Source organism: Cucurbita pepo, chromosome LG01, assembly GCF_002806865.2.
Source record: "Cucurbita pepo subsp. pepo cultivar mu-cu-16 chromosome LG01, ASM280686v2, whole genome shotgun sequence".
Taxonomy (NCBI): Eukaryota; Viridiplantae; Streptophyta; class Magnoliopsida; order Cucurbitales; family Cucurbitaceae; genus Cucurbita; species Cucurbita pepo.
The window spans coordinates 10319371-10335014 of record NC_036638.1 but is presented as its reverse complement, the minus strand read 5'-3'; the positions used below and the strand labels follow the sequence as shown (position 1 = coordinate 10335014).

General features: G+C 35.6%; 3 protein-coding genes across 4 annotated transcripts; 2 read left to right on the top strand and 1 right to left on the bottom strand.

The window, feature by feature from the left end:
* Window positions 1–545: 545 nt before the first annotated feature.
* Window positions 546–2245, top strand: LOC111811846 (ATP synthase subunit alpha, chloroplastic-like). Its single transcript, XM_023698890.1, has 2 exons — window positions 546–945; window positions 1347–2245. The coding sequence occupies exons 1-2, from the start codon at window positions 546–548 to the stop codon at window positions 2243–2245; spliced, it is 1299 nt and encodes a 432-aa protein (XP_023554658.1).
* Window positions 2246–4186: 1941 nt separating this feature from the next.
* LOC111780472 (phytanoyl-CoA dioxygenase) lies at window positions 4187–9312 on the top strand. Its single transcript, XM_023660895.1, has 9 exons — window positions 4187–4310; window positions 4422–4543; window positions 4682–4742; window positions 5226–5294; window positions 5575–5693; window positions 5792–5939; window positions 6027–6171; window positions 6625–6711; window positions 9029–9312. The coding sequence occupies exons 1-9, from the start codon at window positions 4256–4258 to the stop codon at window positions 9069–9071; spliced, it is 849 nt and encodes a 282-aa protein (XP_023516663.1). The 5' UTR covers window positions 4187–4255; the 3' UTR covers window positions 9072–9312.
* Window positions 9313–10703: 1391 nt separating this feature from the next.
* LOC111806055 (pentatricopeptide repeat-containing protein At5g38730) lies at window positions 10704–13974 on the bottom strand. 2 transcript variants are annotated; one of them, XM_023691439.1, is made up of 2 exons: window positions 13904–13974; window positions 10704–13781 (listed from the first exon to the last, which is right to left on the bottom strand). In XM_023691439.1, the coding sequence occupies exon 2, from the start codon at window positions 13437–13439 to the stop codon at window positions 11655–11657; it is 1785 nt and encodes a 594-aa protein (XP_023547207.1). In that variant the 5' UTR covers window positions 13440–13781; window positions 13904–13974; the 3' UTR covers window positions 10704–11654. The 2 variants fall into 2 exon arrangements, with proteins under 2 accessions (XP_023547207.1, XP_023547281.1); XM_023691513.1 differs by having other exon boundaries at window positions 10704–13522; window positions 13698–13968.
* Window positions 13975–15644: the final 1670 nt, after the last annotated feature.

Genomic DNA, 15644 nt, shown 5'->3' with positions numbered 1-15644 from the left:
CATATTTTTCATCGAGCTTTTGATGAATTTAAGAATTTATCAAAGTATAAGACATACAATCAAAGACTCGTAAATGACTTACAAATGGTTTTCTTCCCTGTCATGCTTCGTAAGGAATTCAATTCGTTGTTAGTGAGAGATTTAATAGATAGACAGATGTTGGTACAACTTCTGCCAAAAGTTTTCTTGCTGGTAACATACTTCTTGTCATCTTCACATCAATTTTTTTTGTTTAGTGACTCTGTTTTGTTCTAGAGTGTAAAGATAACAAAAGTGACTGTCACATTAAAGTTTCATGTGGTAGGAAGTAAATCCAGTTCATCAATAAATATTAAAAAATAAACACTCATTTTTCACTGAGGAACTTATATACAGAAAACAAAACACTTTAATCATTTATGATGATCCCTCCTAACAATCACATGTTTATCGACAAATGTCTCTTCTTTTACGAAGACCGCCCGGCCGCGAAGCTTATNGTGGCTCAAGTAGTTACTACTTTACAGGAAAGGGGGGCAATGGAATACACTATTATAGTAGCCGAAATGGCGGATTCTCCGGCTACATTACAATACCTTGCCCCTTATACAGGAGCAGCTTTGGCTGAATATTTTATGTACAGAAAACAACACACTTTAATCATTTATGATGATCCCTCCAAACAAGCACAAGCTTATCGACAAATGTCTCTTCTTTTACGAAGACCGCCCGGCCGCGAAGCTTATCCGGGAGATGTTTTTTATTTGCATTCACGCCTTTTGGAAAGAGCCGCTAAATCAAGTTCTGCTTTAGGTGAAGGAAGTATGACTGCTTTACCAATAGTTGAGACCCAATCGGGAGATGTTTCAGCTTATATTCCTACTAATGTAATTTCCATTACCGATGGACAAATATTCTTATCTGCGGATCTATTCAATGCTGGAATCAGACCTGCTATTAATGTGGGTATTTCCGTCTCCAGAGTACGATCTGCAGCTCAAATTAAAGCCATGAAACAAATAGTCGGCAAATCAAACTTCAGACCCTTCGTATGAAGATGTTTATATCTCAAACGTCATAGTGTAGAGTATCTTTTGCAGAACTTTTTGGCCTGCATGTGTGTCATCAAATAGAACCAAATATCTTTCGGTCATCAATTGTCCAATAATTAATAAATTGTATAAATTAAACACTATTGTTTCAACTTTTACCGTGTGTCTTTTCCTTCAACTTGCATCTCTATTGTATTGTCAAGTTGTACCCTAACCCTTTGGATCTCATCGAGCCCCTGAAATGAAGAGTTGGTGTCTGTCATATGGTTTGAGCATCCGCTATCAATAACCATAAATCACTTTGTTTCGGCTTAGTATCAATACGAGTCATAAAAAGCCTTTCTTCTTCTTCTTCTTCTTCTTCTTCTTCGTTTTCAGAGATTACTTATAGATCCTTAAGTTCTTCGGTAGCAGCAACCACATGGTCAAACTTTAAAGTTAAATTTCTCAACACTTTTGCAACAATTGTCTCATCCGAAATTTGTTCACCANGACTTATTGCTATTGATGCGATGATTCCTATCGGACGTGGTCAGCGAGAATTAATTATTGGGGACAGGCAGACCGGTAAAACTGCAGTAGCCACGGATACGATTCTGAATCAACAAGGGCAAAATGTAATATGTGTTTATGTAGCTATTGGTCAAAAAGCCTCTTCTGTGGCTCAAGTAGTTACTACTTTACAGGAAAGGGGGGCAATGGAATACACTATTATAGTAGCCGAAATGGCGGATTCTCCGGCTACATTACAATACCTTGCCCCTTATACAGGAGCAGCTTTGGCTGAATATTTTATGTACAGAAAACAACACACTTTAATCATTTATGATGATCCCTCCAAACAAGCACAAGCTTATCGACAAATGTCTCTTCTTTTACGAAGACCGCCCGGCCGCGAAGCTTATCGGGGAGATGTTTTTTATTTGCAGTCACGCCTTTTGGAAAGGGCCGCTAAATCAAGTTCTGCTTTAGGTGAAGGAAGTACGACTGCTTTACCAATAGTTGAGACCCAATCGGGAGATGTTTCAGCTTATATTCCTACTAATGTAATTTCCATTACCGATGGACAAATATTCTTATCTGCGGATCTATTCAATGCTGGAATCAGACCTGCTATTAATGTGGGTATTTCCGTCTCCAGAGTAGGATCTGCAGCTCAAATTAAAGCCATGAAACAAATAGTCGGCAAATCAAACTTCAGACCCTTCGTATGAAGATGTTTATATCTCAAACGTCATAGTGTAGAGTATCTTTTGCAGAACTTTTTGGCCTGCATGTGTGTCATCAAATAGAACCAAATATCTTTCGGTCATCAATTGTCCAATAATTAATAAATTGTATAAATTAAACACTATTGTTTCAACTTTTACCGTGTGTCTTTTCCTTCAACTTGCATCTCTATTGTATTGTCAAGTTGTACCCTAACCCTTTGGATCTCATCGAGCCCCTGAAATGAAGAGTTGGTGTCTGTCATATGGTTTGAGCATCCGCTATCAATAACCATAAATCACTTTGTTTCGGCTTAGTATCAATACGAGTCATAAAAAGCCTTTCTTCTTCTTCTTCTTCTTCTTCTTCTTCGTTTTCAGAGATTACTTATAGATCCTTAAGTTCTTCGGTAGCAGCAACCACATGGTCAAACTTTAAAGTTAAATTTCTCAACACTTTTGCAACAATTGTCTCATCCGAAATTTGTTCACCATAGGCACGCATTTGGCTGACTATTGCCATTACTTTTGACAAAAAAAATAAGGAATCGATTTATCGTTAGTCATTAGCAAAGTTTCAAAATCATTAATTGCTTGCTGAATAATAAACAAAGCGTTGATATCCTTCTTTTGGGTTTCTCTCGATCTTTTCTTTTCTTCTGCTACGGTTCTAGTACATTAAAAAAAAAAAAAAAATCATTCTCGTGCTTTCCTTTAGTACCCAGAATAAGTATTCACTCACTATCACGGACAAAAAATGGTTCTCATTTCAAATTTGTCGGAAAATAATATTAAAAAGAGACCTTAGAAGACAAAATAATTTGTCGGAAAATTTCTCGAGCCATTTACCAAAAATAAATTCATAAATTTTCGGAAACTACTAATAACTTTCTCAAAACTCTATCAAACTTTGAATCACATCTCAACATTCACGTGCTTGTTGCTTTTCACTTATACTTCTGAGCATTCTTGAGGCGATAGTAAGTCCATGACATCTTCAAATAATGATGACAACGCTTGGACGTGTTATAACGAAGGTGAGATGAACGACAAATTTGATCCGAAAAGGGTAAAAATTTAAATAACAAGGGTAAACATTTAAATAATAAGGGTAAAAATTATAGGATAAATTTGATCACAAGAAGCCCATTTAAATTTAAACAAGGGTAAAAATTGGGGCGCTTAAGTTTAGAGTTTAATTTATTTAAATGGAAAGTTTACTGTCTACACAAATTTAGGAAAAAAAAAATCTTCATCCTATCATTTTAATAAAAAACTTCTAATATTTATTTTTTCAGGATGTCTCGTACCAATAGAGATAGTATTCCCCACTTATAAACCTATGATCTTCCACTAAATTAACCAATGTGGGACTCACTTTCAATAATCCTCAACAATCCTCCTCTCGAACAAAGCACACTCTAAGCCTCCCCTGAGGCTTATGAAGCTCTCGAATAGCCTCCCCTTAATCGAGGCTCGACTCTTTTCTCTGGAGCCCTCGAACAAAGTAGTCACTTTTGACTACATCTTCGAGGCCCACAATTCTTTGTTCGACATTTGAGGATTTTATCGACATGGCTAAGTTTAGGGCATGACTCTGATACCTTGTTAGAAATCATTGGTACGAGGCATTTTGGGAAGCCCAAAGCAAAGCTATGAGAGCTTATACTCAAAGTGGACAATATCACAGACAGTCGTGTTCGTCTAACCCAATATATATATCTATATATATATTTTATACTGTACTATAACTTTATTAAAAAAATTTAACAGTTTTTTTATAATAAAAGTTTAATTTTAAAATATAAGATAGAAACTATTCAAATTAAAACTTAAATATAAATTACAGCACTACTTAGAAAAAATATAAAAAATATAAAAAAAAAATAAATAAAAACTTATTTTCAATTTAAAATATTGGACACGAGTGTTTGGGTGAAGGTGGGGATTTCAATCATTGCACGTAGGGTATTTAGAATTGAGAATACGCATTGGAAGCTGTTTGGTAAGACCGCCATGGGAATTGTTGGTGATCTCAGCTCGGATCAACTCCAGTTCTTCGACTCACATGGTACGTTTCCACGCTCCCATCATCGACTTCTGTTTTCCAATCTTAATCGCTCTTCCAATTTCCACCATCATCGAACTTCTTCTCCTCCTGTTTTCTCTTATTTTTTCGCAGGTTATCTTGTGGTTGAATCATTCGCCAGTCCTGATGAAATTGATGCCATGAGAAAGAGAATGGAGCAGTTGCTCGATGAATTTGACTGCTCCACTTCCTCTGTTTTCTCTACTGTAAATCAGGTTTTTGTTTTAATAATTGATTTATTTTTTAGTAATGACTCATCGAAACTTCAGAAATTTGTATTCGAACTTCTAACTATTAGCGTTATGATCTGTTTGTGTTGAAATGTGCTTTCCCGTGTTTTTGTTACTCTATAGCAGCAGTTGACCGACGATTATTTCTTCGAAAGCGCTGAGAATATTTCCTTCTTTTTTGAGGGTATCTTACACTCTTGCCCTTTGTGTATCATTTTAATCATCTTTCTAAGTTTTCATTGTGATAGTTTCACATATACTTTTTTTTTTTTTTTTCTTTTAGCATCAGAGTTTTTGGGAACTTAGTTAAGAAAATTTTTATGATGCCGATTCAAAACTTGTATACTCATTCATGTGCGAAAGAAATATGTGTTAGCTGTAGATACTGGCCATTATTCGTGATTGATGGAGCTCCTTCAGTGAGATTTCAGGATAAATAAGTTTTGGTTACAAAGAAATGTGGACATGATTTTGCCTTGGATGGGATTGGGTCCAAACCTATTAATTTGAAGTTAGTATTTAGCAACTTCAATCCAATGATCAAATAGTAAAACTTGCTTTGTTATTCTTGTGAAAAGTAGGATTTGAATATGTTATTCACGAATCTATACAAAATTTTCATAAGTATGGTCCATGCCAATCGCCCCCCCTTTTATTTATTTTGCAGAAAAAGCATTTCAAGAGGATGGAGACTTGAAACAAGCGAAGGAACTCTCAATTAACAAAGTTGGTCATGGTTTGTATTCTTCTATTATAGTAGACTGTTGATCCCGATAGAAACTTTTTATATCTTTTCTCTCTCTTTAGCATGGGTTTCAACTTCATCTTGGCGTACTTGGGTTTAAATGTACTCCTAACTTTTATTACTTTCACTAGGCCATTATGACTTTCAAAATAGATTCTCTCCATGCCTAGAAGCTCATAAAATAAAACCTTGGAATTCAGGATTTTTTTAATGATGCGAAATTGGGGACTTTTTTATAATAAAAATTATAATTAACCCTTCCTTTTTGTAGCATTACATGAGATTGACCCAGTTTTCAAAAGCTTCTCCAGCTCTAAGAAGGTTTCAGGTTTATTGTTGTCCTTGGGGTACAAGAAGCCGATAGTCATTCAGTCTATGTACATATTTAAGGTTTTCCCTTTGTCGTTGTATAATTTATTAATACTAGTGTGTTAGTTTTATTCAAGTAAGTTTAATTATATATTAATGTTTGGAGGCCACTCTGACAGCAACCAGGCATTGGAGGTGAAGTTGTGCCTCACCAGGATAACTCATTTCTTTACACCGAACCAACTACATGCACAGGGCTATGGCTAGCACTTGAAGATGCAAATACAACGAACGGCTGTCTTTGGGCTATTCCTGGATCACATAAAAGTATCCCCTGACAAGCAACTTCATAGATAGCAAACTGTCATTCCTTATGTCTAATTAATTTTATTTTTTGAATCTCTTTATTTCTAGATGGACTTGTTAGAAGATTTCTTAGAGGCGACAACGGGGTGTACTTTGATCAGCCTTCTCCTGCTTACGAACATAAAGATTTCGTGCCTATTGAAGTGAGAGCTGGATCATTGGTTGTTATTCATGGAGACCTTATTCATCAAAGGTATGTGTAAGGAATATTAAACTATTTCATTAGTTGGTCGACGTTGACAGGTTGTCTATAAATTTATACTATTCTCAATTTTTCATTCAAAGAAACTTTTTTTGTGTTTCCATCACCATTGACTCAAAAAGTACTATTCATTCTCAGCATTTGTTAAAAGTGGCTACACAGCATACCATCTCACTATTGCTAGTGATGTTAATTCATGTGAAAAGCGATGCAGTATATATATATATATATATATATAAAACAATGTCCCAGAATTTGTGTTTGTCCGGAGACTACTGGTTAATATTAGATTCAACATCATATGCTAAGTTTGGTGATTTTTCTAAGCACTCTGAGGAGTATGAGCTAAATTCTCCAGTTGTATGTTTTCCTTTAAAATATAAATTATGACAATTTTATCCCGAAGCTCATTGCTGTCCAATTTCTCTCATGTGTGAACTATAGCTTTGAGAATCACTCTCCAAAATCAAGACATGCGTATAGCCTACACGTGGTTGATACAGAAGGTTGTGTATGGGCTCCAGATAATTGGTGAGTACATAAAAGTTTGCACTGTTTACCCGCTCTCTTAAATAAAGGGGCTAATTTTCCATAGACAGATTCATTTTATTTTGTTATTGAAGGAACCTTAACTAGTTTTGATATTAATACTTCCGTCAGCTATTGTTTAAATGTTTTCATCTAGCATATAAATTTTTTTTATTTTTTATTTTTACATAGAATTTAGAACAAACTTTCATTGAGAGATATGATTATAAATGTGGAAGATACCTCCCTCACAAAGCCTACAGTTAAGCTAATATGTGTATGGTTAGCTCCACTCTTTAGTTAATTTTCCAATTATTTATAATAAGAAAAGAGATGCCTCAAAATAATTAAGGCTCTAAGCAGAACCGTTTTTTTCTTTTAAAGGAAATAGAAATACTGTTGTCGAATGAAATTACAAAAGAGGGGGAGATTCCCAAGTCATTTGGATTTCAAAAGGACCTTCCATCTGACCAAAAGAATGCTGAACCTATAGTTGGAGAAAGGAAGATAACGTTTTCTCATATATAGTGCTAAAGTGAGAACTTTGTTCGAAGTAGATTCAGAAGTATCCTTCATTTCAGTAAGATGATATTGTTTTTGTGACCAAAGCTTTCCAAAGAAGGCTAACATTTAGAGACAGAATTTCTTTCTTTTTTTTAAATGGGTGACCCAACAATTTGGCAACAAGAAAATCGCTTGGATTGATAGGAACTCCGGACTGCAGCATGCCAATTGAAAGATTCTCGGATTGAAAGGCCAACATTTATGACCTTAGGGGTTTGAGACGAACGGATGTCCTATTGATCCAGCATCCTCATCACACATGCAGCACCACCCATGGAAGGTGGTTTGGCAGTTTGAAATGCACATACAACCTCATTACTGAAAAGTAATTGGCCAGTTGGCTCAAAGCACCACCTTTCAGGTCTTCTAGAAAGGGTTGTACACGATTTTGTGGGAAAATCAAGGAATTTGGAGACGTTGATCCTTGGGGCCTTTTCCTCCTAGGTTAGTGAGTTTGGAGGCATTGAACATAGCAAACATCCTCCAAATGAGATCATATGAACGAATTGGTTACATGGCATGTATAAACCCCCACCTTCTGAAGGAGTTGAATTCTCCAAATTCTCTTACATGAGAAGACTGTGTCAGGAAAAATTTAAGAATGGAAACTAGACAAGTCAAGATCCTGATTCCCTTGTTCTATCCGGAATAGAGTAGTTCTTTTAACTTTGAAGTATTCTTTAGACACCACCTTCATCTCTCGGTTATTAATAATCCTTCTAAAGCGAAAGGAAGAGTGGTCGAGGGAAGTCTTGCATGGCTGGCGGCTTGTTTGCAAGGCAAGGGCTGATTTTGAAAGAAAGAAACGATAGATTCTGTAAAGATAATCACAATTCTTGTGGTTACCTTTGTGACCTAGTACAATTCACGGCCTCTAATTGGAGTAGCTAACACAGGCCTTTTTGTAAAAACTCCACTTTCCATATGAGCTTAGAATGGAAGGTGTGGCTGTATTCTTACTCCTTGGAGAGGGGACCCCTTCGCCCTTTAGGTTGTTTTCTTTTTAACCTCTTTACTTTATTTCCAAATTAAGTGTTTTCATGTGTCTTATAAGGGGATGTTAGCGTAGTTGACTCAATTGAAGAATATAGAAGAATCACATTAGCTCTAGCTTGGATGAAGAAAGTCTGTCCAGATTATTCTTCCATTCTGGTTTAGTTCCTTAGATTATGGTTCAGTACTACATTCCCATCTAAAGCTAACATATTTTTTTAGTTATTGGCTTGGAGGAGATTCAACATTGTTGATCTCTTGCAAAAAAGAATGTCAATTTTAATTTCATTGTATTAAGCTGAATCTGAGATGAGTAACATAGGAGTCATTTATACGGATGCTAGAAACTATGAGGCATCCTATTGTATCAACATCTGTGCTCTGTTTTAGGTTTGAGGCAATGCTATTTCAACATGAAGTTCTATTTATAGTTGGGGCAAGCTGCGAGGCAGTGACTGACTCCATTGTATTTAAGATTATTGCCCATAGTTGAGTCAGGAAAAAAACTATTGGTCCAGTTTGGAATCTCCAGCTTCAATTTTGGGATGTTAGGCACGGTGTATGAGGATTCTTTTTTAAAATTTTTATTTTTGTTTTGACTGAAAATGCTCCAAAAAAACGATGCAGACATTAATTATAGTGGCCATTGAAAATAATGGATAAGTTGACATTGATTCATAATAATTATTAAATTGAGAGGAGTATCGTTTGTATTTCCCTCAGATATATCATCTCCTAACATTCATCCTTCATTCTCATACAGGATTAGAAGAAAAGTGCAGCCAGAGCCTCTTTATGAATCTTGATTGAATCTGGTTTGTTTCTTCACAAAGTTTACACCTGATTGTTCATATGACATATGGGGTGACACAGTTGTTATAATGCAATAAATAGACGTGCTAAAGTTTCATTAACTCAACTCTGTAATCTTTGTAGCTTTTAAGATATTCCTCACAATTGCTAAGGCTTAGGTTGTATAACCATCTTTATCCTGTCTTGGATGTATTTGATTTAGTTGTTTATTTCATACTGATTAAGTTTCCTTTATCATGTCCTTGGGAATCCCGATGGTGACTTAGGATCAAATTTTATTGTGGTCTTTTCGTTTGACATGCCTTAAAAAAAGAAGGCACATTACTTTTCACTGCTATTAGTAATTGCTTGAAAATAGGAAAGTATTTCTTGGTTCTCAGACGATATGGAGGCTAATAGGTTTCTTAGAAGCGTTGCAGCTTATTGTTTCTTCAGATTGGATTGAGAGCTTTGCTCAACCATCAATGAAACTCCCACAGTAATTATTAAGGAAGTTATCAATTAATGATCTGTCTAACAATGTTCTTAAGAATATCCCGCNATGATTCGGTGAATGGATCTATATTCAATTCGTGGGTGTACATGTCTCAATCAAATGAATTTCGTTAGGGTGGGGCTCATCAATTTAATTAGGATCGGTCTTATGATGAAACAATTCATTGCATTGATCAAATCCAATATCAATAAACCATTTTACCTATACTCATTAGATAAATCCAATTTTTCGTTCCTGAATGAACGACTATGTGGATAAAATATAAATATATTTATGTACATTATGTCAACTATGTGGATAAGATATATTTATGTACATTATTATTAATGATCTGTCTAAGAATGTATGGTTTGTTCAGGTTCTTACGAATATCCTTAACTAGCAGTGGTTTGTTCAGGTTCTTACGAATATCCTTAACTAGCAGTGGTTTGTTCAGGTTCTTACGAATATCCTTAACTAGCAGGTAAATCTCTCAAGGATGTGAAAATAGTTTTCTTATGAATGAATAATATACTTTTCTAGTTGTATTTCTAGTAGTCATCAATATTCTCCATAACTAGAGGTAAAAATAGGCCAGATTAGATCCGTTCTTCTACAAAATCGACCTGACCTGATTCAATTTTTGGTTATATGGAAAAGGAAATCGAACGAACTAACCATATTCGAGTTGGGTTATTTTTTATGATTGTAATTTTTTAACTTCTCCTTCACTCTTTGACCATTCTTGATCACTCTCTACATCCCAGCAAATCCACAAAATTAAACAAAATAGTAAACAAACAATATTATTGAGATTGTCAACCCCAACATGAGAGAGTGTCGATGTTCGATTTGATTCGACTTGAGAGAGAATGACATGAACCATTAGAGAATTTGACTTGAGAGAGAATGACATGAACCATTTAAAGAGAGATCGGACCATTAGAGAGAGATCGCAAGCGGGAAAGAACGAATTAAAAAATGGAAGCCATTGAAGACCCAATCAAATCATTTCATTCAGTTCAACATGAATAATACCGATGTTGTCCTGAATAGGAAGCATATATCGCCTAACATGTTAACTTTAAAAATCATACGTTGAAAATTAATTTTGGAACTTAATTAAACCTTCAAGGTCTCTCTATAAATAGAATAGAATTAGACCAAAACCATTCTATTTTCTTCCATTTTCAATTGGAAAGAAATTTCCTATCTAAAGTTCTTTTCTAAGCAGTCTTGTTCTTCTTACCAATTGTAGTAAATGTTCTGGTGACAATTACTTTGAATTTAGTTCGGATCGTCCATTAATCCTTCCAACACATGTTTGGGGCGTGTTCGGATATATCCACGTTCAACATGAACCTACATTGTCGGCGTACGGAAGTCTATACTTCATAGCTAACTTTTAATCATCTATACAAAAAGGCACAACAAAGTCATGAAGAATGGTAGTACCTGGAGAGATGCAAATGCAAAGCTCAACTGAACGAGGCAATGTATGAAATCGCATAATACCCTCTCGACATCCTGCTGGGATCGACAACTGATAGAGTAATAAACCCTGTCCCTTCCTGATATGATCATGATGCTCATTTTCTAAACTTTTTTCCTTTGATCTAACTGATCGTAAGTTTTAGTGTTTGTAAGTCATGGGTCCGCACAGTGGAGTGGTTCTTGAACCAATATTGGTTCACCCCGTGAAATGAGAAAAAAAGGTTGATGGATGAAATAATGGGAGTGACAAATGATTACGGTTGCAGAAACTGGAGAAAGTGGAGAACCGTCGGAGACTTTTTGAATCAAAGTAGGGACGAGTTGAGTACTACGACTGCAGGGGAAACTTTGCTTCTACGACAGCTTTCTTCCTCTCGCTTCTTTTCTTTCTGGCGACTAGCTTCTCAAGTGGGTGGCTTGGTAAGCAAGCTAAATCAGTCGAGAGTACAAGATTACTGACCGACGACTGATCAATTGAAATAGGCGGAAACCCTGGCTATCGAAGGAATGCATCTAACAGTGGTCCTCTCATACTAGAATTGGCTCAACAATCCATGCTGATGTGAACCAATGCATATCTTCTAATTAGCAATAGCAAAGGTTTTGATCAACCAGTTTGCAAGTTCATTTTTTGTATTTCCTTGGTGATGCTCTTAGACAGTAAGCCTCCCTCTGAAACATGATCCCAAAATAGATTCAAGATTCGGTTGTCGCATCCATAAGAAGCATTGAAACATCTATAAATCTTGAGGGTTACCATTAGTCTTCTTTTAGCCATTTCATGCAGCATCTCTGAAGCAAGATTCGACTTCCCCTCTTTCCAGTAAGCATATGCCAGGCTTGTATATATCACACTGTCTCCTGATATACCTTTCTGTTGCATGGTGCTGTATATTTGTTCAGCAAAACCAACTCTTTCTCTGTGACACAACCTTCTTATTAGTGCCCTATAAACTGATAAATCAACACAATGACCTCTTGTCAAAAACTCATCAAGTAGACTTATGATAGCTCCTTCATTTCCTAGTTTACAATAAGCATCAACTAGCCATGAATATGTACAATAACCGGGACATAATCCTGCATCAAGCATGACAAATAAGAGCTCTTTGGCACTTTCCATATCTCTTACTCGATAAAATCCGTGAATCAGCGCCTTGTACGTGAAGCTGTCGAGCTGCAGTCCAGCATCCAACATTTTGCTCTTCACCTTCAATGCAGATTTCATATCTCCTATTTTGCAGTAAGCATTAACTAATGTGTTACAAGTGACATTGTCCGGTTCAACTTTCCTCTCACCCATCTCATTCAAGAGTTTATTTGCATCCCTTATCCTGCCTTCCTCGCATAACTTACGGAGAATTGAATTATAAGTCACAACCCCAAGTTGCAAACCCTTCGCTTCCATCACCTTACATAATCTTAGTGCTTCTTCAAGGTCATTTACTCTACAATATCCATCAATTAACGTGGTGTATGTAACATGGTTGGGAGAAACATCCTTAATTTCACGAAAAAGCTTTACAGCCTCTCTCATCCTACCCTCTTTACAAAACCCATATATAAGGGAATTATATGTTATAATGTCAGGGCTCACTCCTCCCCTTTCCATTCTATCTTGAACACACAAAGCTTCATAATGCAGACTCTTTTTACAATACAAAGATATCAACGTGTTGTATGTGTAAAGATCAGGGGAAACAAACCTCAATTCCATTTCACTCAATAGTTGTTCAGCCTTTTCAACGTCCCCAGACTTGCAGCAAGCATGAATTAGCACATTGTATATATGAATGTTAGGAACAACTCCAATTCGAACCATTTTCTTATAAATCTTCCATACCAAGTCGGTTAACCTATCCTTTGCCAAGGAATTTAAAAGCACAGTACAAGCATGCAAATGAGGCTTAAATCCATGAAGCCTCATATATTCTAGAACCTGAATAGCATCCTGGGACATCTTGCAATTTACATATATTATCATTAACCAGCTCAAAATATGTGCATTGACATCAGAATTATCATAGGTGGTTGCCAAAGCATTTAAAACCGATGGGGAGGATATGAAATCCTTATGTGCAATCTTTTCAACCAAATTTTGTGCAGTTCTGAAATGTTTGTGCTCTGTGAGAATGCATATCATGGTCCATGAGGATTGTAAAGAGTGTTTGTAATCAGGAATCAACTCAACCCACTTGAAAAACGCCCAAGAAAGTGAAGGACCTGAACAATAAAACGATAGCTGGAGGAGAATCTGGTGGATGGATATCGATGTCAGGCTAGAACTTATCTTGGGCTTCAAGAGGTGCTTCCAATGACCTTTTACGACAATAGCAAATACACTTTGGAGAAATAGATTCGTCTCGCAGCATATCGAATCCAAACCAGCCATTCTTTTCAGAAAAGGAAAAAGAAGCTCAACGAGCTCTGAGGTTCCGTACAACGTCGGCTCCTTCTTAGCATAGGGCAATCAATCTTTCATACCACAAAATTCATATAGAATTCAATAATCGAGAATATAAATGCATAGATTGCCACCAAATCCAAAAATTTAATCAAACAGATCTCAAAAATTGGTGGTCATGATTGAATTTAAAACGAACGTCGGAAATCAAACATACACAAATCCTGTGAATCGAAACAAGCACACCTTATCATCAGAATCTTGCAGGAACTTATCGAGTAGAGGTAGCTACTGAAATTTGAAAACTCCCAAACGAACTGCTCAAATGAACTGCACAGACGACGAAACCGAGTTGAACAGAAACTTGAAAACGTTAGTGCGTATTCTAAGTAGGGACGAAACACTTTGATGATCCATTTCCAAACCCTAAAATTGAAGATGACGACACAAACCTTCTCTTTTCATTGTTGCATTGAACTGTTTTCCAGTGGTGAAAGATCGACTCTCAGTTCTGAGCTTTGAGGCCAATGAACCCTGAACTTGGGTTTATCGGGGGTTTAAATAACATAAATTTCTATTCTCAATTAATTTTTTTTTTAATTTTTTATTGCATTTTTTTTTAATAAATAAATCTAAAATATATTTCTTACTTATTGCCCCTAATATCTCATAATTTCATATATATATATATATATATATATATATATATATATATAGTAAGAGACCTCGCCTCCTAAAAGGTAACGGAGGCGTGCAAAGGTTTCTTCGGGCCAGATGGAGATTGGCCCTTGAATATAAAGGCAAAAAGGGAGCTTGACTACAAGCCCCACTCGTCGATTAGAGATGAAAGTCAGCCTTAATGATCCGATGGTGTTGAATGAAAGGGTTGTCGCTCAACGGATAAAAGTTACTCTAGGATAAAGTTTATGTATGTCACATAACCCACTTTTGTAATTTAGGGGACGTTTTCATTACTTAATTTTGCAACAAAAAAGAATTAAAATACATATTATTTTCTTACAAACAAGTCATGAAAGCATGAAATANAAAAAAAAAAAAAAAAAAAAAAAAAAAAAAAAAAAACACATAAAACATGGGATAAGAGGCTAGTGTCACACTCATGCTTGTCTAAGGTGTGTGGCTTGTAGCTGCGTATTAGATATTCTGATCATGCTTAGCATGTTGCCTATGTCCATATGCATGTTCCAAACCATTTTTACTTATTTTCATGTTAATTAAGTCTTTACTATTATTGCTATGGCAATGCGAAAATCATGTCTATACATGTCAAAGCTAAAATTTCTGAAGATGTAGTATAGGAGATGTGAATAGTTGTCAATTCTTCCTATCCAAGTTATACGCTGTTAAAGTTGTGGTTGTTGCTTATTTGTTCTTAACCCATACCATTGCTTTCTTACAAACCAATTTTCAAACGCTTTCTAAAACTTTATCTATCTTCGCTTTCTAAAATATATCTTTAAGGAACGAGGTCGAAGGTTTGAGCATATGTTGTTTATGCCAATGACAATCCAAATTGGCTGACTTACTCGAGAATGAGAGTAAATGTCACACAATCGTGTTGCGAGTCTTGATAGTGTGCGATTGTGATACATAACACGTTGTGAGTATTAACTCCTCAAATCAATGAACAAATACATGAGAACCTAAACTAACTAGACTCGATGTTAACATAAAATATAAATCTATTTGGCGTCACTTTCAACTTTAAAGTAACTTATTAATTCACATGTCAACTTGAGCATATTTCAACTAATTAAGATATATACTATTGGTTAAAAAACCAGATGTTCAAATTTGTCTCATGTGAAAAGAAAAATATAAGTTTAACGTGATTTCCATTATTTCAAAATCACTCTCAAACATTCCATTTTCATGAAATTATTTCTTCGTGTGATAACTTATTTTAGTAATTTATGTTGTTTCATATTAACTTTGAAATGATGGATGAGTCCAGTGGTCGCGCCAATGAGTGGATATACAAGTAGCTTACTTATACGAACAAAGATCAAAGGTATATTTCTAACATATATATATTTCTTTTGTATAGGTAAAAATACGACACTCGCTACTTATTTAGATAACTCTAGTTCCTCTAGAGCACATTTGTTATAGGATAGTAATGATAGTTTTGCAAGAACACACGAGAATACAAATGTCTTTTTTTTATCATTC

What these genes read in the sequence shown, in the direction of transcription:
- LOC111780472 (XM_023660895.1), top strand. Translation starts at nt 4,256, where the DNA reads ATGGGAATTGTTGGTGATCTCAGCTCGGATCAACTCCAGTTCTTCGAC. An exon ending in TATTTCCTTCTTTTTTGAGG is followed by an intron (nt 4,743 to 5,225) that starts GTATCTTACACT and finishes TTTATTTTGCAG; the next exon opens with AAAAAGCATTTCAAGAGGAT. An exon ending in AATTAACAAAGTTGGTCATG is followed by an intron (nt 5,295 to 5,574) that starts GTTTGTATTCTT and finishes TCCTTTTTGTAG; the next exon opens with CATTACATGAGATTGACCCA.
- LOC111806055 (XM_023691439.1), bottom strand. Translation starts at nt 13,439, where the DNA reads ATGGCTGGTTTGGATTCGATATGCTGCGAGACGAATCTATTTCTCCAA.